The 27,185-nt window shown below is 42.5% G+C and overlaps 1 protein-coding gene across 13 annotated transcripts in view; it reads right to left on the reverse strand.

Moving 5' to 3' along the window:
* Positions 1–27,185, reverse strand: part of FRYL (FRY like transcription coactivator) — a 358,656-nt gene that overhangs the window by 222,621 nt on the left and 108,850 nt on the right. For 3 of the 13 annotated variants that reach the window (XM_056557841.1, XM_056557823.1, XM_056557818.1), the window contains exon 1: positions 6,316–6,534. The exons of the other annotated variants lie outside the window; for them this stretch is intronic. In XM_056557841.1, the coding sequence (XP_056413816.1) occupies positions 6,316–6,391 (76 nt within the window). In that variant the 5' untranslated portion in view covers positions 6,392–6,534. Of the gene's footprint in view, positions 1–6,315; positions 6,535–27,185 lie in introns of those variants that run through there. 13 annotated transcript variants of the gene reach the window in all.

Raw genomic sequence — 27,185 nt, forward strand, 5'->3', positions numbered from 1 at the left:
AAATGTGTTCCTTCACTGAAATGTATGGGAGATAACGTGTCATTTGTCCAATACAACTTTGTATTTACATTGTATAAACTATCAAGAAATCAATAATGAGGTGACTTGTAATTTATTCATGTAAATCTCTGCTCGTCTGGGTTAAGTAGTCAAGTAGGCGGTCGTCTGGGTAGTCAAGTAGGCGGTCCTTCTCGCACATAAACTATATAGGGGGGAGATTTAGCAAAACCTGTCCAGAGGAAAAGTTGCCCAGTTACCCATAGCAACCAATCAGCTCGCTTCTTTCCTTTTAACAAGGCCTGTGCAAAATGAAAGAAGCGAACTGATTGGTTGCTATGGACAACTCTGCAACTTTTCCTCTGCACAGGTTATGATAAATCTCCCCCTATATCGTTCTTAATTAGACAGTATTTTTACAGGGACCGGTTTCTTCTGTCATCCAGGAATCCTTCCACAGACCAGTGTGAAGGACCCTTTAAATGGGTACTCCGGTGGAAAACTTTTTTTTTTATTTTTTAAATCAACTGGTGCCAGAAAGGTAAACAGATTTGGCAATTACGTCTATTAAAAAATCTTAATCCTTGCAGTACTTTTTAGCTGCTGAATACTACAGAGGAAATTATTTTCTTTTTGGAACACAGTGCTCTCTGCTGACACCTCTGTCCATTTTAGGAACTGTCCAGAGAAGCATATGTTTGCTATGGGGATTTGCTCCTACTCTGGACAGTTCCTAAAATGGACAGAGATGTCAGCAGAGAGCACTGTGGTCAGACAGAAAGGAAATTCAAAAAGAAAAGAACTTCCTCTGGAGCATAAAGCAGCTGATAAGTACTGGAAAGATTACGATTTCTAAATAGAAGTCATTTACAAATCTGTAACTTTCTGGCACCAGTTGATTTAAATTTTTTTCCAGTGGAGTACCCCTTTAAGGAATTTCTGTTGGAGAGTACACAAAGATACCCCTTCTCCTTTTGGAGTGCGGGAGGGTGAACCCAGACATTAGTAGTGGAGCCATTGCCACTACTGCTCAACTACTTTCTTCCCTTCAAAGCAACTGAAGACCCCGCTTGCCCTCTCTGAATCCCACCCTTTGGTGAACATACGCTTTTTTTTACTGTATGCCAGTATAGAATAGGGTAGTCTACTATGCTATTGCATACTTTGTGTCAGTGTTTCCCAACCAAGGTGCCTCCAGCTGTTGCAAAACTACAACTCCCAGCATGCTCGGACAGCCAAAGGCTGTCCGGGCATGCTGGGAGTTGTAGTTTTGCAACAGCTGGAGGCACCTTGGTTGGGAAACACTGCTTTATGTAGACATATAATAGCCAGATGGAAGCCAAAAGATACTCTTTGTGCCTCCATATGACCTATGGACATCTGAAGCTGTCCCAGTAAACCTAGAAGAAAATCGTAACAGGAACAGGACCTAAATAAGAGCTACTGTATCAGAGCACTCCCTAGACTAGATACATTGTGACAAACCCTCAGCTGTAGAATGCCTCAACTGCAAGAATGTTTCTATTCACTGACAACAAATAAACTCTTGCAAGTGGTGAGGAATTGAATCCTAATGTTCAAACATTGCTAAACTTTTCAATGACAATAAATAAGTTACAGTACAAATAGTAAGATAACCTAATACTAATGGCGGGTGATACAACAACTAAGTCCAGTGGTCCCTCAAGTTACAATATTAATTGGTTCTGGGACGACCATTGTATGTTGAAACCATTGTATGTTGAGACCAGAACTCTATGGAAACCTGGTAATTGGTTCTAAAGGCACCAAAATGCCATCCAAAAAGGATAAAGTAAGGATTAAAGAAAAATAAGTAGATAACTTATATAGATAAAGCAAATCCTTACATATAAAAGTAAGAAAGATCTGCTGGGAGCTGTAAATCACTGTCTATGTCAGTGTTTCCCAACCAGGGTGCCTCCAGCTGTTGTAAAACTACAACTCCCAGCATGGCCGGACAGCCAAAGGCTGTCCGGGCATGCTGGGAGTTGTAGCTTTGCAACAGCTGGGGGCACCCTGCTTGGGAAACACTGGTATATGTAGAGGACAGGAGCTTCTTCAGGGTCCTGTACAGTACATGCATTGTCCTAAAATAGTAACATTGTGTCGCCCTAACCTGGTGTCCAAAGGAGCAGGTAACCCTGGTACAGGTAAAGAGTACAGAACATGTAATACCTTCCTGTACTGTAGGGGGCGCTACCAGACACCAGTCAGTGCATGCACTTCAGTAATACAGGTGTTTTACCGGTAAATTCTGATTGGTCAGATCTTCCAGCCATTGACGCGTTTCACAGATCTGGACTGTCTTTACATTGTATGTTGAGTCTGGTTTCAAGTTACAATGGTCCAGAAAAGACCATTGTATGTTGAAACTATTGTATGTTGAGGCTATTGTAAGTTGAGGCATCCCTGTATAGTAAAGCGATTGATAACTGGTTAGCACTTCATTGTGGTTGTGATAATGATCATGTAATGAAATATAAGGTAATCCACCTCCTACAATACATGTGAAATACATGTGAAATACATGACAGCCTCTAGTATTCTGGATGTGACACAGTCTGTGGAATCCTAATAGGTTAAACAGTTAAAAAATACTCCCAAAGATAAAAGTGCTGGCACTGATGCCGTATCCTGTATGCAGGCCATACGACTGTCACCTCATTGTTATCTGTGAACCTCTGCCCAGCACAGCAGTCCACACTGTTGGCTAAGCAAGCCTGTAAGCTGGGGCTCCATTGGTTTTTTGTGTTGTAGAGACCGCCTCGCTGCCACAAAATTCAGCTGACTTCAAGCCCCCCCTGGGGTGATGACATTTATCCAGCACCAAACCCTTCATCACTCTTTAAAGGGACTCTACACTTTAAATAGCTCAGTTTTTGTACCAAGGGGCACAGCAATAGAACAGACACTGGGAGTTCACCCTAAAGCAGTGTTTTCCACCAGTGTGCCTCCAGCTGTTGCAAGACTACAACTCCCAGCATGCTGGGAGCGGTAGTTTTGCAACAACTGGAGGGAGAAATATTGCCTTAAAGGGGTACTCCAGTGGAAAACTTTATTTTTAAATCAACTGGTGCCAGAAAGTTAAACAGATTTGTTAATGACTTCTATTAAAAAATCTTAATCCTTCCAGTACCTATTAGCTGCTGAATACTACAGAGGAAATGGTTTTCTTTTTGGAACACAGTGCTCTCTGCTGACATCTCTGTCCATTTTAGGAGCTGTCCAGAGTAGGAGAAAATCCCCATAGCAATTATATGCTGCTCTGAACAGTTTCTAAAATGGATAGAGATGTCAGCAGAGAGCACTGTGGTCATGATGTCAGCAGAGAGCTCTGTGTTCCAAAAAGAAAATAATTTCCTCTGTAGTATACAGACACTAAAAAAGTACTGGAAAGATTAAGATTTTTTAATAGAAGTAATTTGCAAATCTGTTTAACTTTCTGGCACCAGTTTAAAAAAAAAATAATAATTTTCACGGGAGTACCCCTTTAAAGGGGTACTCCAGCCCTAAGACATCTTATCCCCTATCCAAAGGATAGGAGATAAGATGTCTGATCGTGGGGGTCCTGCCGCTGGGGACCCCCGCAATCTCTCATGCAGCACCCACCTGTTTAAGCTGCACAAAGCTCCGTATCTTAAGACTCACGACCGCGAGGCCGGAGGATCGTGATGTCACGACTCTGCCCCCTTGTGACATCACACCCCACCCCCCTCAATGCAAGCCTATGGATAGGGGATAAAAAAATGTAAAGCCCTTTAAAGCTACAAGCAAATATTGCCTATTTAACCTTCTTGGACCTTCTAGATGCAAAAAAAAATAAAAAAAAAATTGTACAATTACGTACAATTTGGGAGAATCATAGCAAAATTCAAAGACAATTCTGTGCAATATTCAGGGGCCCACCTGAGAACAGGTGGATCCAATTCTGGGCGCCCAGACATGTCAGCATTTTGCTACAATTGGCACAAAACCGAGCCAGCTTTAATACGCACATATGTGCAAATTTGGTCCAGAAGAATAGTTCTTAAGGACCATGACAGGCATTTATCAACCTATTTACCGAGTCTTTTCGCATAAAATTGTCGCAAAAAATTTGCAAATGTGCCACCGTCTTTTTTCGTGCGACAATCTTCCACAAGAGCGACAAAAGCATTTTCTTTAAAATCGGCGTACATAAGCGTTTTTACAATTGTGACTAGCCATAGTCAGAAATTTTTCAACCGCGACATTCGCTAAAAAGTCGCTAAGGCTTTAAAAACCTACTAAATATACACCAGCCGAACCTTGGCTTAAAGGGGTACATCTTAGACATCTTATCCCCTATTCAAAGGATAGGGGATAAGAAGTCAGATCGTGGGGTCCCGCTGCTGGGGACCCCCGGGATTGCCGCTGCGGCACCGCGCTATCATTACTGCACAGAGCGAGTTCACTCTGAGCGTAATGACGGGCGATTCAGGGGACGGAGCATCGTGACGTCACGGCCCGCCCCTTCAATACAAGTCTATGGGAGGGGGCGTGGCGGTCATCATGCCCCCTGCCATAGACTTGCATTAAGGGGGCGGGCAGTGATGTCATGAGGGGCGGAGCCATGACGTCACGATGTATCGCCCTTCATTACTGTGCAGTAATGATAGCGCGGTGCCGCAGCGGCAATCCCGGGGGTCCCCAGCAGCGGGACCCCCGCGATCTGACTTCTTATCCCCTATCCTTTGAATAGGGGATAAGATGTTTAGGGGCGGAGTACCCCTTTAACTAACAGAAACTGACTATTGTTTTCGCTTAGGTGAGAAAAAACTCCTGCTTTTGCTTACCTGCGAAAAATGTATTAACACCGTGCAACAATGTAGTATATTTGTCGCATGTAAGCAGAATGGAAGTGAAAAAATTTAATAAAAATAAATAAAATAAAAAATAGCATACCTAAGCAAACTTTCATAAATGCCCTTCCATGGGTGCAAGGGGATGGGGGAGAGGTGATCACTAGAGATGAGCGAACTTAAAGTAAATTCGATTCGTCACGAACTTCTCGGCTCGGCAGTTGATGTCTTTTCCTGCATAAATTAGTTCAGCTTTCAGGTGCTCCGATGGGCTGGAAAAGGTGGATACAGTCCGAGGAGACTCTTTCCTAGGACTGTATCCACCTTTTCCAGCCCACCGGAGCACCTGAAAGCTGAACTCATTTACGCAGGATAAGTCATCAACTGCCGAGCCGAGAAGTTTGTGACGAATCGAATTTACTGCAAGTTCGCTCATCTCTAGTGATCACCTACATGGGTCCCTCTATATTATACACTATACCATATCCATACAGACTGCTAAAGACAAGCCTATGCCACTATACACAAACTACCAGCTTCACATAGACAAGGACTAAACGGCTACAATCCAATGCAAACTCTATGCTCATTCAGTGTTGTCATAGGAGCATTCATGCAAGCAAGAAAGTTTCTCAGGAATCTTGACAATCCTCATCCACTGACATCCTGAAAGGTAGTAATAACATAAAAAATCTATGTAAATGATCTAGAGATGCGGGTGCGCAGCGCTTGGCGCTGGTGCCATAGGTTGAAATCTAGGAGGACCAGGAGAAACATCTGCATGAAGCTTCTATAGGTTTCCAATGTGTTTTAACTGAGATGGGGATATAGGTTGCTGCAGTATATGTTGTTACTACACAAATAATGGAAATAAGGACTATTAAGATAAATTCTACATAACTATAAACAACAAATGCTAATCATACAGACTAGGTTTTTCAATCAGGGTGCCTCCGGCGGTTGCAAAACTACAACTCCCAGCATGCCCGGACAGCCTTCGGCTGTCCGGGCATGCTGGGAGTTGTAGTTTTGCAACCGCCGGAGGCACCCTGGTTGGGAAACACTGATATAGACTGCTAATAAAGCTTTTTTTATAGGACTATAAAGAGCAGCGAGCGCACAGCCGGGAGGAGGTACACCCCTGCATTATTTATAGGCATTCACCACTCACTGCATGGGCAACAGATTTCCCTTCGAAAAGAACATTTTGTGCTTGGCAAAAATTCTCATACTATCAGATGACTCTGCAGAGAGGCGCGCTGGTCTCTAGCACAGAGATCAGGCGAATAATAATGCCGCTATATGTACGCAACCGAAACCCAGTGGCTGGTGAATCGACCCCCTTTGCTTTCTGCTCCGGGCAAAAAGGAATTTCACAAGATTACAGCTTCTGCAAACCGGAGCAGAAATCAGAACCTCGCCAAGGCGGCACACAGGCTGGATGTGTAATGGAGAAATAACGTGACCGTGTACTTACAGCTACTGCTCCAGGACTTCAGCAGAGACTTTATGCTAATCTCGAAGAACACAGAATCCTGTAGGCTTAACATCATGCCTCTGGCAGCCACCGCTACCCTGGAGCTGGGGGGGGTGTAGTCTGTATTGTCCAAATGTTCTCTTTTTTTCGCTGTTTCTCAAAGGCAGCGGAGCCCTGGCCTCCCGTGTCGCTGCTTCATTACCATGCAGTCTCTCAGTGACGCACGGATATGATAAAATTGCTGCTCAATGCAGGACTGGGATAGAGAGAGAGAGAGGGGGGGGGGGGGGGGGGCTGGAGAACGCAGGGGGAAAAAAATAATCCTCAAGTTTTCTGCTGGGATGATCTCAAGGACATTCTCACCTTTTCTGCAGTGGGAACATCCTGTCACCCAATGGAAACAATTCCCAGCATGGTTTGGCGGAGTGAAGAACTTGGCTTTGTTAGTAAACAGGCGTTGAGTTGTCCCCGGGAAGCCCCAACTGGCGATTCTGCAGCCCCTCGTATTCCGTTATAGGAAAAGTAGCAGAAGAAATGTGACAAGGGCTCGTGTGTCGCCTCTTCCTCCCAGCAGCTGCCCACTAATAACAGTTGTGCTCTATTCTTTGCAGAAGCCCTTCCTGTGCCTGTCCTGCGAGCGGCAGAGCATTCTTTCCAAGGGCTCTACACACCCTGTCACTGAGCAGCGACTCTCGTGTGCCTGTGACGGTGCAGCGCGCACAGGCCTGTGTCATTCACTTGAGATGCTGCCGGCTAATGGACTGGGAAGGTGATGTAATGAACGCAGGGGCTTTCAGAGCAGCTTGCAGACTATTGCTCAGCTTCTTTGCAAAGTGTCTTGCTGGTTTCTCGTGAATACCTTTGATGTCGTGTCTCGGTAAATGGCATAGCCACTCAGGAGCATGATAAGACTAATGCGATTACTGATCGCTGCTCAAGGTTCTGGGCACTAAAAGGCCAATCCATTTCGGCCACTTGACTACACATGTGAGTAGCGAATGTTCCCTTAGGCTGTGTTCACACGGCCGTCTAGACCCGTCCCGTTCTTCTCTGGTAAAAAAACAAACAAAAAAAAAACCGGACAATAATGGATGCAAACGGATGTTATCTGTTTGTATCAGTTATTGTTCAGTTAATAAACCAAAAAAAAATATTTTTTGGGGTTCTGAGCATGCTCAGAAGTAACAACGGATCAAAAAACGGATTAAAAAAATGGATGCAAAGGGATGACATTAAAGGCTCATCCGTTTTCCATAGACTTCAATGCTAGATTTACTGTATCTGTTTTTTCTTCCGTTTTTTTGACAGAACAAAAAGTACTACATGTGCTGTTTTTTCTGACGACAAAAAAACTGAAATGAGTGCAGACGGGTACAAACAGATGTAAACGGATTGTGAAAAAAAAATCCCATTGACATGAATAGGATTCTTTTAAAACCGTTTTTAATCCGTTTACAGCCTGCAAATACGGAACCGAAATGGGGATAATAAAAAAAACAAAAAAACGGGACAGACGGCCTTGTGAACGTACCCTTATATGCTGGACACAAGATGGAATTGGCTATAAGTGATGATCCACTACAACCGTGCAAAGCAAACAGTCCATAACCTCGCAGGGATAAATTTACACACACATACTTTTAGTTCTGCAATAACAGAGGAGAAAAAGCATTACCGGTTATGTGGCATGTAAGGTCTTGATAGATCTAAGATGTGAAAGTGATTTCAAGGCTTCTAAAATCATTCACATGAATAGTAGACAAGTGTCAGCACAACGGAGATGGTGCACGTGAAGGCATCAAAGCCAATAACAATAGTAAGAAGAGCCCAGCACTCACCAAGTGAGATGCGAAAACTGTGTTTATTCTTATCTGGTCATAGTAGTGGTAGACATTACGCATTTCGGTGCAGCAGGCCTTCCTCAGCTGCCTGGACAGTATGCATATTGGCAGCTGAGGAAGACCTGCTGTGCCGAAATGCGTACTGTCTGTACCACTACTATGACCGTATGTGAAAAAACACTTTAGCATCCAACTTGGTGAGTGATAGGCTTTTTTGATTACTAATATCATTCACACTTATGTTGGGACGTGTCTCTGGAGTTTCTTTGGCATTAGGCAGAAATGATTTTGAACTAATTTATAGGAATTCTACTAAAGGACATTACAGTTGGCTTTTTCCTGGTCAGAATGGATGTCTACAAGGAAAAATCTAGATGGCATTCCGCTGTTGTCTGCTAGTATACTAAATGTAAGAACCTGTCAAATTCCCTGCAGCTCCAGCATCAACGCTCTTGTGGTCCCCACCAGTCTAGGTTTACTTGTCCAGCAGTGATGACATCACATATAGCCATGTGACTGCTGCAGCCAATGACAGGCCTCAGCTGTATGGCAGTATAAACAATTATGTCATTGATTGGCTGCAGCAGTCACAAAGATTTAGATGATGTCATCACCGCTGGACAAGAAGACAGTTAGGATTACCTCCATTTTTATTTTATTTTTTCAGTCATGGAACCTGCATACCCAAAACTTTAGGTTTATTTTAAAGGGGTACTCCGGTGGAAAACTACTTTTTTATTTTTTTTTATTTTTTTTTTTTAAATCAACTGGTGCCAGAAAGTTAAACAGATTTGTAAATTACTTCCATTAAAAATGCTTAATCCCTCCAGTACTTCTGAGTGGCTGTATACTACAGAGGAAATTCTTTTCTTTTTGGATTTCTTTTCTGTCACGACCACTGTCCACAGTGCATATGCTGACACCTCTGTCCATTTTAGGAACTATCCAGAGCAGCGTATGTTTGCTATGGGGACTTTCTCCTGCTGGACAGTTCCTGACATGCACAGAGGTGTCAGCAGAGAGCACTGTGGTCATGACAGAAAAGAAATCTCAAAAGAAAAGAATTTCCTCTGTAGTATACAGCCACTAATAAGTACTGGAAGGATTAAGAATTTTTAATAGAAGTCATTTACAAATCTGTTTAACTTTCTGGCACCAGTTGATTTAAAAAAATAGTTTTCCACCGGAGTACCCCTTTAACTCCTCTCTCCGTTCCCTGCATAGAACTGTGAGCAGTTTTGATGGAGAGATTCCCTTTAAGGATGTGTTCCCACATACTGTATACGCTGCAGATTTTATGCTGGTAAATCAATGACAAAATCTGCATCATAAAATCTGCAGGTTATACAGTACATGAGACCATACACTTAAAAAAAAGAGCAAGCAACATGCAAATATGTCCACCCAAATTACTGCTGCAGTTCCAAATATCAAATTTTAGGTCTATATTTTTGGGAAGCGATCATACATTTACGTATAACATCAATAGATGTAGGATCAAAGGACAATGAGTAAAATACAGTAATGGGTACAATAGACCACAAAAAACCTACTGAGATCAAAGCCCTAAAAAACACATCTACTAAACCAATGTTTCCCAACCAAGGTGCCTCTAGCTGTTGCAAAAACTACAATGGATTCCAGGCATTGTCAGTATATTATATATATATATATATATATATATATACACATACACACATTATATTATATATATATATATATATATATATATATATATATATATATATATATAATTGGGGTATGTTTGGTTGGGAAACACTGTTCTAATCAATGTAAACCAACCGGTGTGCCTCCAGCTGTTGCAAACCTACAACTTCCAGCATGCCCGGACAGCCGTTGGCTGTCCGGGCATGCTGGAAGTTGTAGGTTTGCAACAGCTGGAGGCACACCGGTTGGTTTACATTGATAAGAACAGTGTTTCCCAACCAAACATACCCAAATTATATTTATTTATTTTATATATATATATATATATATATATATATATATATATTTATATAAAGAATCTTAGCGCCATTGTCTTTTTTTATGGTCCTTAAATCTGTCTTCTTCCACAGTAAATACTGACAATGCCTGGAATCCAACAATAGATAAATGTGACAGGAAGTAATTGACCAGTTATGTCACCACCCATGACTAGGGAAAATGACATTTATGCCAAAGTCAGCAAATGGAGACGTGTGATAAGAGCAACCCCTGGAAACGCATCAAATTAGAAGAAAATAACCCTTTCCTTATGTAATGGGCTTGTCTTAATGAACTAATGCAAATGTATCCAGAGCTCATGGTGTTAATAGCGTGGTGCAGTCAGTAAGCACATAGATACACAAGCATCCGGGCAATGTGAGAAGCCTGCAATTTTCATTATACCATATACAATATTCTGTCCCCATAGCCAAATATAGAAGATTGTCAGCGGAAAAAGATCAAATAGTCTAATACTTTACTGTTATCCTTTTTTAGGGCCCATGCACACTATGGAATTTCCGATGCACTTTTCTGTCAATGGGATTCAACTGCATAGTGCATACTGCAGAATTTCAGTGGAATACCAGGAGAATGCATTGCCAGCTATGGGGACCAGCAATGTCCGTGAAGTCCTAGCATCGGCCTCCCTCAGAACCTCCACTCTGTGTTCCATACCGTGCATAGACTCCAAAGGGATCGCTCACACGTGCAGATTTTCTAATGGAAAGTCAATGGACAAAATCCGAAACTGAAGCAATATATGCACAAGAGATCAAGCCTTAAAGGGGTACCACACCACTAGACATCTTATCCCCTATCCAAAGGATAGGGGTAAGATGTCTGATCGCGGGGGTCCCGCCGCTGGGGACCCCTGCGATCTCTGCTGCAGCACCCCAGATATCCAGTGCATAGAGTGAACTTCGCTCCGTGCTGGATGACTGGCAATGCGGGGCGCAGAGGCTTGTGACATCACGGCCATGCCCCCTCAATGCAAGTCTATGGGAGGGGGTGTGATGCCCATCAAGCAGCCTCCCATAGACTTGCATTGAAGGAGGCATGGCCGTGATGTCACAAGCCTCCGGCGCTGCACCCGACGCTCTAAACAAACACCGGGTGCAGCAGGGAGATCACGGGGCTCCCCAGCTGCAGGACCCCCGCAATTAGACATCTTATCCCCTATACCTTGGATAGGGGATAAGATGTCTAAAGGCGGAGTACCCCTTTAAGGGAGATATCGCATGGGAAAGAAAAAAAAAAACTTTACTCAGGATAGGGGATACATTTTAGATTGTGGGAGGTCTGAGCACTGGGGCCCCCCTGTACAGGGCCCTGGATCTCCCCTGAAATGGCACATCACGACCAACGCCCCCTCCATATATCTCTATAGGAGAGCCGTTTGGCTATCTTCGGTTCTATCGTAGAACTGTACAGGGGGGGGACCCCCGGCGCAATCTTAAACTTTTCCACAGGATAGGGGATACGTTTTTATCCTTTAAAGATGAACAAATCAAGAAAAAATGGGGGAGAGATAAAAAGCAGTGCAAAGAAAAATGGAGAACCTGAGGAAACAAATTAGAGTTTCTAAAATGCCTATAAAAAAAAATTAGATATGGAATCTGATTGTTTGCTACGGAACAACTACTTCATACATTACTGTTATTTAAAGGGGCCTTTTTCTACTATCAGTAGTTAGACTGGGTCCCCTCTCGTGAGAATTTCCAAGCCCCTCAATCTCCCAGTCCTTCTAATGCAGCCGGATAGAGCTCTGGTCAATAAGATGGAGCAGCATGTGACTGTACGTCACCTAGCCTCCTCCATTGTGACTGCACTACTGTAATGAACACGGTACATTCCTACGGGGAAGGCTGAGTGACATTATTGTCACACGCCCCTTATTATTCAAAGTGGGGACAGAATAAAACATAACAGATAGTGGTAAGTGGTTTATCCTTACATTGCCATAGATATTTCAAAAACAAAATGGTCAACCCCTTGATAAAAACAAAAAAAAAAAAAACTACTTTTGATATGTCACACAGACATGTCAAATACTTTGACCAGTTAGGGTTTCAGTGCCCCATTAATCTTTAAATATAGCCAGGAGAAGCATGCAGCTGTAAGCCGCGCTCCCTGATTTTCTGCCCTATCCAAATAATGTGTAGGAGTGTTACAATGGAGACCATCTCCTGCAGCAAATTGGATGAGGTGGCAATCCATTAATGAATGGCACAACCGCTCCCTTCTCCCAACTATATCTAGAGAAGTGAGGACTCTCTCAGGGGAGGACTAAATGGCAGGGAGGAGTAAATCGCTGTCAGGCAGCTTTGTTGGTGGCCAATCTCCCCCATAACATAAGGGTTGGGCAAATTAAATCCAACATGTCCCATCCTTCTCTTTGGAAATCACCTTCCGGGGAAAATTAGGAGTCCTCGATACACAGTCAATTAGATTAGATGGTTGGTCAGTTCCGTTGAGTCTTAAGAGAACTTTGTTGCTGCATGAGTTTTTCTGTATACACCAAACAAACACTGCAAAATAATGTACAGTATACTGTTATAAACCATGAATATACTAGTTACTGTGCTAAATACTAAAACTTATAATCGCTATATTACTGTAGGTAACGCAAGTAGATCTCAGAGAAGTTTAACTTCATAAACACATCGGGGGAGATTTATCAAAACTTGTCCTTGGGACGTAGCTGAGTTGCCCATAGCAACCAATCAGATCGCTTCTTTCATTTTGCAGAGGCCTTTTCAAAAATGAAAGACGCAATCTGATTGGTTGCTATGGGCAACTCAGCAACTTTTCCTCTGGACAGGATTTAATTAATCTTCCCCATATTGTCTTGTCGCTATATATGTCTTTTTACAGTACTAAAAAAATATGCATCAAAACAATTCACAATGACCAATAATAATTAAGGTCTTTCAGCACTTTCTAAGTTGCAGGCAGAGTCTCAATTAGAAAGTCATTTATCAATGGATCGGTAGACTAGTGGCGGCTATAAATGAGCAGAAAAGGCAATTTTCAACCAATCATTGCCTTTTCAAACACAATCGAGCATTAGCGATGCCGAGTAAAGAATGAAAGCTGCTAAAAAGGGATCAGCCATGTTGGATGCTGTAATTGAAGTCTGCATCTTATCAATAGAAGTCCAGTCTATGGCACAGATCATAGATCACAGCAGGGATCCATCAATCTTTTTCCCCAGTTCTTGATGTAACTTATAACAGTGTCAGCCTGGACAACAATCTTCACAATGCGACATGGCTGTCAAGTAATTCACAAAATAGTCATCTAAAATCCATAATGTATGAAGACTAATCAATAAATACTATTTATCCAACAGCATACATGATCCGTTATTCTCCTGTAATGACACAAACCTACTGACTAGCAGCCTTGTAATGCTGGATTTAAGGAATAACCAAGTATCTTTCAGTGCGCTACAAGACCATCTTGGACTCTTCTGGTATGCCTTTAGGACGCGCAGCACGAATCACACATTCTTAATCATTACAGCAGCAATTGGTTGAATGCTCAGACATCTATTAGAACAGTTTCAGTAGCACAGGCTGAACGCCATGACGCTACCGCTTCATTAGCAGCTGCTGTCAGCCGACTGTCCTGTACTACAAGATACTTCTCCGCAGCTATGGCCAAACATGATGCTGAAGGGCAGAAAAGAAGAAGAAATGTCTACTATATAATTACTATCATGTGAAGCCATTCAGACACAGGGCCTGGGAGAAAGGGCCACGGATCTGGCGTAGCAGCAGGGTTTTCCATAGGCCCCCGCACTCTTATGCTACATGTTTTGGGATATAAAATATAACATATGTAGTATATATATATATATATATATATATATATATATATATATACACACACCATTAATTCACTCTCATTTCTGTGTTGTTCTGTCCATCTCTTCCTTGAAACACAGGGAGTACATGACATCCAGTCATCCATGGGGGACAATTTGACAGAAGGGACAACTCAAGGGCATTTGTGAATTGCTATTTTTGCCGGAATACTCTTACTGCAAAGCTTCATGGAAATTTTTTAGTAGTGAGATCATGTTACCAAAACATTTCAGGAGTATTCAGGAGACTGCACATAAGCACAGATGAAAAACACCATAGGGGTGGGGTCAGTACTGCACGGCGCCTCAGTAGTAAAGCCAATGCCGCCATCTTGGTCCTCGTGATATCGCTGTCATCATGTGTACCATCCAGCATTTTCAGGCTCATGAATGGCTGAGAAGCTGAACGACACCCAGAGCCATATTGGTTGTCATTCGCTTGTCTAGGAACAATGTCATGAAGCCTTTAGAGGGGACATTAATGACGGACACACAAAGAGATAAGGAGACATTGATGACTGTGACACCGGGAAATACGAGGGGATGACTGATCATATGTCACGTAATGTGATGTACGGCATCCTGGCTCCTAACTTTTTTGCTGGCTCCTAAATTTATAACAGATTACTAAAGCTCTGAAATAATTCAAATAGTATTCATGCAATACAAGTCCCTCCATAGACATAGGAAAAAAGCTGGGGTGATATTCAGAGAAGAAGATCTAAACGGCAGGAGATTACAAAGGTTCTTACATTTGTTTGTACTATTGATCTATGCAAAGTTTGTGAAAATTACAGTGCCTATTAACATGTTTTTTTAATCTATATTCCTATGAAGAAAGAAAGGTGTGACATAGGGAAGACCTTGCTGAGGGATAATGAGGTCATTTATGGAATGGGTGGAGTGGTTGGAGGACTTAAACGGATGTCAAATAAACTCCAAAGGGCAAATGTGAAAAGTAAGAACGCTAATAAAACTGAAAGCCTCAGGTGCCAACGAGACCCATGACTAAGTCATGCTGTGTTTGCATTAGGTATTTGTGATGCCAATTCAATTTACACATAAACCAGATATAATTTCATTTAAATCCAGCTCCACATGTTTAAAAAAAAAAAAAAAAAGGGAGGAGGGATCAACATAAAGGTTGTAGTAAAATCCAATCTGAAAATCAATTTCACAACAGTCTGAAAACAGAGACGTTCCATCAGGAGGAGAGAAGAAATGTCCTCATCGTCCATGGGAATCAAAACTATCCTAATGGACAGTGCAAATCTTTTAAAAACATCAGAAACGCTGTTACTGTGCGAAACCCCCAGCAATATATATCGGAGAGAAGTACGTCAGCGACAGGAAAGTACATTACATGTACTGATGATTCTCTGATGGCCTTGGATGGCGGACGCCTCGTACAGGAACATCTATTCTCTACCATGTCATAGATGATCCCAATGCTTTATAACACACCGTACAAATGATTAGAAATAGCTCTTCACCATGAATGGTGTATAATGCAATGGCGATGACTAGCACGTAAGGACCGGATTACCTTACCAAGCATTGTTAGCAAGAGCAGAACACAAAGTATTTCTCTCAATAAGGAACCATGTAAAAGCTGTATTTCAATGAAAATGTTTAATTCCTACGACAACATGAATATGACCAATTTAGTTTACAGAAAGACAAGCGCTGAAACAAGACCACATGGGTATTTTCACTCCCAATATAAAAAAAACTTTAATACCAACATGGTACAGCTAAGTAAATTAACAGAGCAATGGACATCAAAAATAAAAACAGAAAGCAAATTAACTTGTTTAGTTGTCCACCATTTTCCCTAAAGTACCCCTAAAGGGTAGGGTCATATGTGCCGTATTTTGCTGCATATTTTCCTACTCATTGAAGTCAATGGGTGACCAGATACACAGTTAATTTTGCTAACCATTGACAGGGCCAGCCTTTGGGGTGTGCTAGCTGTGCGGCCGCACAGGGAACCCCATTGCAACAGGGGCGCCGGGGCGGTTGACAAAGCTCGCAGTGTAACAGGCCGGTGTAGTGAAGAAAACTGTGTCTTGAAGCGTTCTGTGTCCTGAACAGCTGATGAAAGTGCTGAGACACTGTGATTGGTTGATGGGGGGGGGGGGGGTGCAGTGTCGCTCTCCTCTGCTCAGTGCTTTGCAGCCTTACAGCCTGGACACCGATTTCTTCAAACCCTACACTCTAATCTTCTCCGCTTTTCCTGATTTCTGCAAACCCTACACTATAATCTACTCAGCTTTTCCAGATTTCTGCTAATCCTACACCCTCATGTACTCAGCTTTTCCTGATTTCTGCAGATCGTACACTCTCATGTACTCAGCTTTTCCCGAACTCTGTGCTCCCTCTGGCAGCTTTCTGGGGAACATTTCTTTTCAGCATCTTCTTGCACCAAAATGTACAGTGTAAAATCCACATGATTTAGCTGTCATGTGCGGCCATACCCTTAGGGTAGTGGTCTCTAAATTGTTGACCTCCAGCTGTTGCAGAACTACATCTCCCAGCATGCCCAGACAGCAAACAGGGGGGGGGGGGGGGGCACCACAAGGTTAGCTTGCACAGGGCGCCTGAACACAACACCTAAGGCCGGCCATGCCCATTGACTAGGTATGAAAATATGCAGCAGCAAAGTACAGCACGTGTGACCGTACCCTTGTGTGATACTTTAGGGAGAAAAGTCAGCAGCTGCCCCTTCACTCAATGTGTGCCCCCCTACCTGCCACAAGCTGCTGTTCTGGTCCCTGCAAGAAAACAGGCCTCTCTGTAATAGGGGAGGTGTTACTGATGAGGGCATGTGGCCCCTTCTTGACAGGAGTTGCCAACTTTTTTTTTTTTTCTTCATAACTCATCCAAAATTACAGAAAGACACATTGAAAAAGATACAAATACATGATCTATAGTGGCAAAAATGTATATTAATCTACTGGCATTTACTGTAAACTGTCAAGGAAGATCAACAGATCATAAATTCTAATAACCTGCACCGACAGCTTAAAAAGAAAAAAAAATAATAATAATAAATTACACACATATATATATTTAAATTATTATTATTTTTTTCTTGTTAGGACAGCTGAATAGGCTTCCTAGTTTGTTTCCAACTTTGCATTAGTCCGACTCCTATTGCATGGAGCAATGTTTTACAACCAGTGTGTTTCCAGCTGTTGCAAAACTACAACTCCCAGCATGCCCGGACAGCCAAAGGCTGTCCGGGCATGCTGGGAGTTGTAGTTTTGCAAAAGCTGGAAACACACCGTTTGTAAACCACTGCCACCGAGGGTGCACCCTGAGCATTTTCAGTTAAACGGTCTACCCCGATCTGCTGTTCATGAACATTCATGAGATCTCCCACTCAACCAGCTCTCTATGAATACAACTAGAGATGAGCGAACTTACAGTAAATTCGATTCGTCACGAACTTATCGGCTCGGCAGTTGATGACTTTTCCTGCATAAATTAGTTCAGCTTTCAGGTGCTCCCGTGGGCTGGAAAAGGTGGATACATTCCTAGGAGACTCTTTCCTAGGAATGTATCCATCTTTTCCAGCCCACCGGAGCACCGGAAAGCTTAACTAATTAATGCTGGAAAAGTCATCAACTGCCGAGCCGAGAAGTTCGTGACGAATCGAATTTACTGTAAGTTCGCTCATCTCTAAATACAACGTTTAGTAGCTCTCTCTATGTGTTAAGGTCCTATCCACACTGCATAATTTTTGCGGTAATTGATTTCCGAGCGGATTTCACCAAAAGAACTAACACGTCAATTCTTTCCGCAGAGGTCGGAATTTCAATCTCTGCAATTTCTTTTCAATGAAATTTTATTGGCATTTTAACAAATATTATAAAAAGTAACAAGATAAATCTCTGCAATTTCTGGTGCAAAATTCAGCTGTATTCAAAGTGCCGCAAAATCCCTCTGAAAGCAACAGAATTGCCCTCATTTACTAAGAGTGTCGGGTTTATCTCTGAGTGTTTCTTGATTTACTCCCTGTATTTTTCTCCCTAAATTACTAATGTGTCGCACGGCTTGTGTCGCACGGGTTAGAAATTGTGTCGCACGGTAAATTGTATATATGCCCCCCGCACAGCGCAATCATATGCCCCCAGCAGCGCATGTATATACAGTATATATGCCCCCTGCACAGCGCAAACATAAGCCCCCGGTGAATCTATATACATATGCCTCAATCGCTATCAAGGACAAGTATTCTTTTAGCAGAGCGTCTCTCCGGGAAGCCGCTGTCCAATGCTCTGATAATGCTCCGCTTGTCAGTCATAGCGCTTCAGAGGCATATGTGTATAGAAGCGAAGTGGGGACCAGATATATAGCGATATCTGGTCCCCACTTTGCTTCTATACACAGTCCTCCTCAGTCCAACCACTACAGCTGCCCCATCACTTCCCCCATCTCTGGTGTTATAATAACCTGTTCCCGAGGTCTGCGCTTCTTCTGGCTTCGGCGCTGTTGCTGTGCGCTGCGATGCGCAATGAAGAGTGACGTCCCCAACGCGATGTCACCGTCAGTGCGCACAGTGCCAGCGCACAGCAACAGCGCCGAAGCCAGAAGAAGCGCAGACCTCGGGAACAGGTTATTATAACACCAGAGATGGGGGAAGTGATGGGGCAGCTGTAGTGGTTGGACTGAGGAGGACTGTGTATAGAAGCAAAGTGGGGACCAGATATCGCTATATATCTGGTCCCCACTTCGCTTCTATACACATATGCCTCTGAAGCGCTATGACTGACAAGCGGAGCATTATCAGAGCATTGGACAGCGGCTTCCCGGAGAGACGCTCTGCTAAAAGAATACTTGTCCTTGATAGCGCTTGAGGCATATGTATGATTGCGCCGTGTGGGGGCATATGTTTGCGCTGTGCGGGGGGGGGCATTTATATAATATATATATATATATATATATATATATATATATATATATATATATCTACAGGTGCTGCTGGGAGCTTATGATTGCACTGTTTATTAGGGATCGACCGATATCGGGTTTTTTTAGGGCCGATACCGATAATCGGTGGAGGTTAGGGCAGATAGCCGATAACTTATACCGATATTCCGGTATAAGTTATTGGCTATTTATCCCCCCACGACACCGCTGCAGATCATTGATTTAAAGCGGGCGCTTTAACTTAATGAACTGCAGTGGCTTTTGCGGTGCCATAGACCGCCGCCGTCACCCGCTTCTCTCCCCCTGCCTGTCCGGGGGTCCTGAGTCCTATCACTTCCACCGCCCCCCCCCCCCCCCCACCGCACTGCCCCGGCCCCATTGCCTCCCCCATCCCCGGTTTTATAATTACCTGTTCCCAGGGCCCACTCTACATCTGGCTCCGGTGGTGTCCTAAAGAACTGTCACTGTGCGCACTGACGGTGACGTCACGTCGAGTCACGTCACTCGTCATTGCGTACAGCGTACACAGCAGGAGCCAGAAGTAGCGTGGACCCCGGGAACAGGTAATTATAAAACCGGGGATGGGGGGGTGCGACGCAGTGTGGTGCGGCTGGTCGGGGGGGGGGGGGGGGCGTTCGCAGCCGAGTCAGGTATTTCGGGAATTAGTGTCGCAACATGTCGCACATTATCTGCGCCATGGCGCAGACAATGTGCGACAACATAGACCTGACAAATGCTGTCAGCTTGGTGATAGTAAATAAGGGCCAATGTCAGAAGTGAATTTTTCCTCTGGATTCCATTGGAAATTCTGCCGGGTAACCAAGGCCTTAGAGGGGATGTTCATTCTTTTTGAAGTTAAAAGGTCCCTATAAAATGAATATGTAAAATTCTCCTCCAAGAACAGGGCTCCAGGAGCAGTGGGGCTCAAGCACATTCTTTTAGTATGTCTATTTGACATGGAAAAGTGCTGTAACTTATCCAAAATCGGAGTAAGCCAATATTTCATGTCCTTTACATTTACAATGGTTTAAACACAAATCTGATAGAAAACATAAATGACAAACCATTCGATTGTCTTCAGCTTTCAGGACCCCGACTCATTTCTCATTGGACCCCTTATTATAAAGGCTGGAGACTAAACTACAGGACGAGCACATATTATGAGCCATAATCCTAGAGCCTGCTCCAAGCAGCTGACATTTCACATCATCTGCCAACCTGGTCAGTAACATAGTGTAACCCAGGATGGAAAACCACGTGGTAAGAAGAAAGATCTCATGCCTGAAAGCTTCTGCCAAGAACAAAATTCCTTACATTGTCAAGTGTATGAAAGAATAACAGCAGCCAGAAAACACTATTTAAAGATTGGAAGGGATATATTTAAAAGCGTGGGTGCACAGACAATATTGGGATCTTTTTAGAGATGGTTTCCACACTGGCTCTTACACACACGCACGAAAAAAAGTTGGTCGATGCTGTAACATGTGTCACTTTAAAGGGATATTCCAGACTCGGCAAAAATAAAAAATAAATGGTTATTCTCTGTATGATGAAAAGATTTTAATCACACTAGTGCTGTGGTTATCACTGATAAAATACACAATACAAGTAGAGGGTTCCATGTAGAGATGAGTGAAGTTACAGTAATTTGATTTGTCACGAACTTCTCGGCTCGGCAGTTGCTGACTTTATCCTGCATAAATGAGTTCAGCTTTCCGGTGCTCCGGTGGGCTGGAAAAGGTGGATACAGTCCTAGGAGAGAGTCTCCAGCCCACCGGAGCACCTGAAAGCTGAACTAATTTATGCAGGATAAAGTCAGCAACTGCCGAGCCGAGAAGTTTGTGACGAATCGAATTACTGTAACTTCGCTCATCTCTAGTTCCATATTTGGGAATGTTTACACTGAGGAACTGGCGAGGAATTGACTAGGAATCATTACGGCCAGAAAATTCTGCAAAACTGTCATCTGCTTGGAGCAAAGTTCTGGTGCAAAATCTAGAGGATCAGTAATACATCCACCTATAGGCTGGCTTTCAGTTCTTCTTTACAAATTTAGTGTGAAAATTCTGCGCAAAAATTATCAGAAAAAAAAAATGGCCCATTGACTTAAAGGGGTATTTCAGGCAAAAACATTTTATCCCCTATCCAAAGGATAGGGGATAAGATGTCTGATCGCGGGGGGCCCGCTGCTGAGATAAAAAAAATTTGCCCGGAATACCCCTTTAAATGGGCTTTTACCCGTGGATTCCATCTGAAGAATGAACAGGTTTAATCTTCTGGCTGAAAAGAACTCAGCGTCAGAATTCCGCTTCTAGAAATTCCTCAGTGTGAACAGAGTGGCAGAAAGATAAGTCAATGGAGCTTTCATTCAAAGCAGAAACCGAATAGCGCGTGGAGTAAATTCCTCAGTGTGAACATACCCTTTCACAGATCCAGATGTTCAGTGATGACTGAATGCTGTGACTTTAGTAGGACAGCTGTTTTCATTGTATGTTACCGAACAGGATATATAGGGGAGATCGTATAATTGGTTTTTTGGTTGGGGGGGGGGGGTGTACTGGTGTAGTGTCTTAAAATTTTTGCTCAAATCATTTAGACTCTAAATAAAAACGGCTTGAAGGAGGTGCGGTATGGTTTTACTTTTTCAATGTATTAACTGCCACAAAAACGTGTTTTTTTTCCCGCATTCGCACACCAGCTCGGACCACACAGACATGTGTCTACATCTGAGCTACTTTGCTATTTATGAATAACGTGTAACTCTTTGATAAATGTAGGGAAAGTACAAGAAATATGCCCAGGCAAATGGGGGTAAAAAGAAGATGATTTACACAGATCATGATAAAACCCCCTCAAGTTTAATCTACTTGAAGACCACCAAACATTTAAAAAGGTCTAGCTGTTTTGCAAATGACTCTGCAAGGACGTTTCTGAAATGTCAGACGGCCAGACTGTCTGTAGAGAAGGCAGAGACAGATCATCTCCACCACTGTCTCCCACTCGCTGTATACATGGTGCCGACTGTGCGGTGTGAATACAGTTTAGGAAGTGCTCATGATGCTTTGTGCTTCCATCTCAGCGATCAGGGTTACCGGGTGCTGGGCAGAAGGTACCCATAACATGCAACAGCTGTTCGGCCATGAGCCATCTTTCCCGATCACACCATACACATGAACACCTGACACAGCTTACATCGCAACAAATTGTGAAAAAGTAAAAGCATCTGAAGACTTTGACAGCACTCCATTCTATTAGATGAGAATTCTTATACCTACCAATAACATGATGGCCATAGCATCACCAGCAAGGACACAGCCACTACTAACTACTTAACATAGTGAAGTCCGACCAATGGCCACCAGAGACCAGCAGTACCAACATGAGAACATACTAGAATCAAACCTTATATTTAAAGTTGGGTCTTTTGGAAACCAGTAGGAATTGGGACCAAGGTGACACGAATATTATACCTGCTGACGCCTCGTGTGCAACCAATACCTGGTTACAAAAACTCACTCTTCTACTGGCCATTTTTTAAGAAATCGAAGCCCAGATGACTTGTCAGTATCACACAACATTCACACTTTTGTATCATGTAAGATGGCCATGCTGTATAGGCAATCCAGAATGACGACATCTCAAGCCTGGGTCTGTATTTGGGTACTGTCTAGAAAGCACAGGGCTTGGATATATGTCGAACATGTGTATTAAGTTTGTATAAAATAAGACAGTGGATTAGATTGGAGTAGGTATTAGCAGACAGCAATAGTATGCTTGGCACCGTTGTCAATGGAGTGCAAATGGATTTTCCTACTTTTAACACTTAATCCAACAAAGTTCTAGCATTTAAAAAGGGCTTTTAGGTATCACAAAGAAAACCTTTTAAACTTCATATGTTGAGTCTAATACTAGTATATACATGACTGTAGCATTACTAAACTGGAAATAAGAAACCCTTATGTATATATATATATATATATATATATATATATATATATATACAGATTAGTGACACGGGTGTACTGACTGCAGTTGCTGAAAAGAAGCGCTGGCCAAGAATCAGCTTGGCCTTTAGATGAGTATTGAGGTGCTCTTAGATGCTCCAAGGTAAAACACAAACAAGACAGACCCTTGGGTACTCTGGGAAAACAAATTGTTCTGGCCAAGTCAGACATTTCTAGGGCAATGGGACAAGGTATGCGTTCCTATGTACTCAACACAGCTCCTAGTGCCAAGCAGAAGGAGCCAAAGAATTCCGACCACATGGACACACAGTACAGCATCACTGCTAAAACATTCTCATGCTGAAGAGAGATCAAAGATACATTCGCTATACAGACTACGTAATCGTCAGTGAAGACCAAGGCCACCATTCATGGCATCCAAACACTATGCTCTGCACGCCCTTTACATTGCTGTAGAGAAAAAAAGTTTGGAGAATACCAGAGATGGTGAGGAAAACAAGTAGATCTTCAACAAAATAAAGTCTGGTTATCTGACACCCAAAAGACTAGACAGAAGCCATGAAAGATGATGATCAGGAACCTAATGGACTAACAGAACCACAGGAGCCACAAACACATCACTGATAATTCTCAAGATTAAGAGGTGAAATATTCTGGAGAACTGCTATTCATGTCGTCTTTAAGTGTGAAAATGAATGTTAAGGAACGTTGGAAGATTGTCTAGCTCAGACAATAACAAGTCCTAGTCGGGCCAACCTAGAGATGAGATTTTGATGTTGGAAATGCCAGCAATTGGCTGTTATTTAAACGGTTTTGCATTATTAATTCTATCTTATATATAGCTAGTTTACATTGAAAAATAAAATTAACAGGTGTCCACGACTTACAGAAGATACCTCTGGTCCATCAGGGCAATCAGAAAATAACCTATTATTTAGGTTTTAATTTGTTAACCATATTTTTAAAGAATTTTTGATGATGTTTTTTTTCAAATATTTTATTTTACTCCCTATATTTTACAATCATCCTATTTTATAATCATCCTAAAATCTTGAAATTATCATCCTGGAAACTAAGTCTAAAACTAAGCTAAGACTTTCTGTTCTGTACAGATAATTTCCCAGTAGTGTCTTCTCAGCACAGCCAGGATTACAGTGAAAGGTGACACCATTTAGATAATACTGTATCTCCCACCATTTATAGCAGAGATCAGCACCACCCTCCCTGTAGAATGACCTCTGAAAAGGTCACAGAGAATGCTCAGTGCTGTCTCCAATTCATCTGAATGGGACGGCTGCTTTCTATTGCTGTCTATGGTTCATGCATCCTGTTGTAAACCAAATCACTAAATTCGGTTAAAAATTGCTCAGGTGATTCTGCCATCACTCGGCGTGTTGCCCGAAGACTTATTTTGCACCGTTACCGGTGACAACTGTTTGTCTCTTGGACTGAGGGATTCCTATCTTGTCCTAGACTTGGGTTTTACCCCCATCGTTTTGTTTTGGTTTTCCTTTTATGTCAAATCTTGTTTTTCTTGTTTTGATAAAATTGTTTAGTAAAAATATATATAAAAAAAATGGCTCAGGAAAGATGGCAACTTGTGAATTATGTGGGAAAAAACTTTTACAATCAGAAAATAGGAACAAATTAGAAAAAGAACATGTTGCAGTAACTAAATCTAATCAGCAAATAAAACTTAAAGTGGCACACTCCCTTTAAGCACTAAATTGTTTCCAAGTGATCATCGGAACAAAGCCTATGTACTTTTAAAGGAAAGAAGCGACTTCCTCATCTGTGCAAATCGATGATGCTAAGAAAACAGGAAAGAGAAGGCAATGTTTGTGAAGTGCATGGATTATTTAATATTCCAGACAACTGTACTGCCACAACAGGTTAAATAATCACCTTCTAACAAGCCTGTTGCTTGGCATATGTTAAGCTGGTAACCGTCAATATGTCTCCACGGTGACTGCCTTTGTACTTTAATACTTCCAATTCCTATGTTGGTGCTTGCCTCCATCTGTTCTTTTCCACTGCGTTACTTAAAAAGTAATATAAAAAGCCCTGCCAGACAGGATGATTCAGCCAAGGTCTTGTTCCCAGAGAGTGCTATCAGAACATCGGGAGTCTCGGGAGCAAGAAAAGGGAAAAGAAAACTAAAAGAAATAGTTCACTTCACTATGATGTGCTGGAAGAAGGAAAGTCATCCCTGAGGGGACCAGAGACTTCTACTTACAGAGAATTCCGGCCAAAGCTAGCAACAAACCGAAAACATTGTGGTAACACAATGCAGGAGATTTGTCAAGACAAGTGCAAGGAAAAAGTGGCAACCAATACATCACTGACGTAAAAGGCTCCTGCTAAATTACTTGTCGTGGGAAACTGCTGCACTTTTCCCTTGCATTAGTATTGTTCAATCTTACTATTTTTTGGAGGAATTTAAAGCTGGCACAGAACAAAGTAGCAGACAGCACTGTCCATTGTGTAGTGGCCGTGCTGGGTTACTGCAGCTCAGCTCCCATTCACATCAATGATCAGCAGTAACCCACTACATGATGCACTGAGCTGCTCTGTTCACTGTGCATGTGGTTGACGGCTCTGGCTAACAGCAAAATAGTGGGTCAGGTGTTGGTACCATTAATGATCAATCCTGAGGATTTATTGTAATATTGGAGGAGCTAGGCTCAGGGGGGGTGTTAATATAAACAGGCTTAGGGGCATAACTTTTGTTTAAGAGGTGAAATTTGAAAGCTCAAGGGCCTAGGAATCACACTGATATAAAGTTTTAAGGAAAAGGTGTGTAACGACAAAATAATAAACTTTTGAAATCAGGACACCGAAGGCATTTATACATTATATAAAATAAAAAATAAAAACTTATTTGTTGTTCCCACACATCCTTTTTAAAAAGGTTTTCCAGTAGATGCAAAAGGTTAGTATCACCCCAGCATTAAAACAATACTAACCTCCCCACTTCCCCTGGCGCTGCAGCAGTCAGATCTTCTTCTGGCCTAGCTGCTGTTCTGCCAGCTTCCGGTGATGTCCAGAGAAGGAGGAACAACATAGGAGCACGGACTGGAAATGTTTCAATAAAAGAGGAGGAATAAAAACATCTGAGGCCCTTTTTGCCTAATACTTTACAGCCTGAAACGCAAGGAATTAGTTTTAAAATGCCATGTCTGGATGACATCTTCATTACAGGACATGACAAGTTACAAAAAAAAAATGAAATAAAACAATGACGTGAGTTGGTACAAGTCCAGGAAACAAGAAAGAACTGCTCCAGTGTTCTGAAAGCTAAATTAAGGTAAGGAATAAAGCAGGTGTTCACTATATAATCCAGAATACCCAGAGGATAAAGATTCCTTGAGGATGGAAAATTACCTTTATAATCACTGGTGCTCAATCCAAGACCACGGTAAATGCTTGTTAACGGAGGAATAATTAGGTCACAGTTTATTAGGAACGGTTCAGGTAATTCTTATAGACTGCTGTATATAAAGTCCTTCAGGTTCCAGGAAACCTTCTATAATCTGTGCAGGATGTTTCATTACTGTAGTTTTCATTCAGGGATTGACAGTAAGACATGACTACATTGATGACAGCTCCAAAAAAAGCTTCCACAGACATCTCAAGATCAAAGGTTGGTGGGAGCAAAAAATGTGGGTACAATGGCTACTATGACCCATAAATGTAGTTGGGCTACTTACATTTTCATCTAACTTACTGCATCTACTACAGTGGAGCACATTTTCATAAATGAGACTTTCAAAAAAAAAAAAAGTGGCGGCCGACACGCCCCCTCAATACATCACTATGGCAGAGCCGGAGATTACCGAAGGCAGCGCTCCGGCTCTGCCATAGAGTTGTATTGAGGGGGCGTGTCGGCCGCCGCTTGGTGCGGTGGTCGACGCACCCCCTTCGCGTGGGCTGTCAGGGCCCCGTACAGGAGATCGCGGGGGGGCCCCAGCGGTCGGACCCCCCGTGATCTGCAACTTATCCCCAATCCTTAGGATAGGGGATAAGTTGTTCACCACTGGACTACTCCTTTAAAGGGGTACTATCCAGATTATGCAAAAGCAAAATGCCTTTAAAGGGGTACTGTGCTGGAAAACTTATTTTTTTAATCAACTGGTGCCAGAAAGTTAAACAGATTTGTAAATCACTTCTATTAAAAAAAAAAATCTTAACCCTTACAGTACATATCAGCTGCAGTAAGATCCACAGGAAGTTCTTATCTTTTTGAATCTCCTTTCTGCCTGACCACAGTGC

Source organism: Hyla sarda, chromosome 1 (genome assembly GCF_029499605.1).
Source record: "Hyla sarda isolate aHylSar1 chromosome 1, aHylSar1.hap1, whole genome shotgun sequence".
Lineage (NCBI taxonomy): Eukaryota > Metazoa > Chordata > Amphibia > Anura > Hylidae > Hyla > Hyla sarda.